The sequence below is a fragment of the Vollenhovia emeryi genome, unplaced genomic scaffold, assembly GCF_000949405.1.
Source record: "Vollenhovia emeryi isolate VEMERY1.0 unplaced genomic scaffold, V.emery_V1.0 DF951489.1, whole genome shotgun sequence".
NCBI classification, from domain to species: Eukaryota; Metazoa; Arthropoda; class Insecta; order Hymenoptera; family Formicidae; genus Vollenhovia; species Vollenhovia emeryi.
In genome coordinates, this window is record NW_011954877.1 from 1 (window position 1) to 1088 (window position 1088).

Genomic DNA, 1088 nt, shown 5'->3' on the forward strand with positions numbered 1-1088 from the left:
ATTGACCGTTCTACCCTGTGGCAAGAACTCATGATGCACCACGCCCCTGCAATCGAAGAAAACTGTAAGCAAAACCTTCACATTCGACCGAACTTGGCGCGCTTTTTTCGGTCTTGGCTCGTGCGGCAGCTTCCATTGGGATGATTGAGCTTTGGTTTCCACGTCATAACCATAAACCCATGAATCATGATTCGTCACCAGTTATGACCCTCTGGAGCAAATTTTGGTCGTCGCGGACAGAGTCCAACAGCTCCGTAGCAATGTTAATGCGATGCTGTTTTTGGTCGATAGTGAGCAATTTTGGTACGAATTTCGCGGCGACCCGTCTCATGCCCAAATCATTGGTAAAAATCGAATGGCACGAACCAATCGATATGTTTAGGTCCTTAGCAACTTCTCTAATGGTGATTCGACGATTGGCCAATACTATTTTCTTCACTTCATCAATGTTTTCGTCTGTTATTGACGTGCTCGGGCGTCCGGCACGCTCTTCGTCGTTCACATCTTCTCGGCCCTCTGAGAACATTTTGTACCACCGATAAACGTGGCTTTGGTTCAAGGTAGCTTCACCATATGCCACAGTCAACATTCGGAATGCGTCCGCGCACTTAATTTTGTTCTTCACACAAAATTTGATACATATTCTTTGATCCATTTCTTGGAATAGGCAAAAATCGAAGACGAGTCAAAACACGTCCAAGCAAAATAGCTGTCAAAAATTAATTGAACATTCAAAATGGCCGAACTTGTCGGCATGAGTGAGGGACATGAGTACCAACATAACACCACAAAAAAATCGAAAATCGAATATACGTAGCCCGCGGAAATTCAAAAATCGCGATACTTTTTGAACAGACCTCGTATCTCATTTGGCCAATAACGTATCGACAGCACCGATAAAAAGAATAGCAACTGTTTAGAAATTTAAAAACTCTGTATCTATTCAGGCGAATTAAGGCCTGTGTCCATGATGCTAGTACTTGGTCCAAGTTCTAGTTTTGAGAAATGCGTAGCCCATCAACTTGCAGCTTTTGTGGAACAGCTATATTGATTGGCTACATATTTCGCGGAATTAGAACTTGGACCAA

The 1088-nt window shown here is 43.2% G+C and overlaps 1 protein-coding gene across 1 annotated transcript; it reads right to left on the reverse strand.

Annotated features, from left to right (window-relative positions):
* Positions 1–11: 11 nt before the first annotated feature.
* On the reverse strand, positions 12–896 carry LOC105559482 (putative uncharacterized protein FLJ37770). The gene has a single exon (XM_012007834.1). It carries the CDS (start codon positions 653–655, stop codon positions 185–187), a length of 471 nt encoding a protein of 156 aa, XP_011863224.1. The 5' UTR covers positions 656–896; the 3' UTR covers positions 12–184.
* Positions 897–1088: the final 192 nt, after the last annotated feature.

What these genes read in the sequence shown, in the direction of transcription:
- LOC105559482 (XM_012007834.1), bottom strand. Translation starts at nt 655, where the DNA reads ATGGATCAAAGAATATGTATCAAATTTTGTGTGAAGAACAAAATTAAG.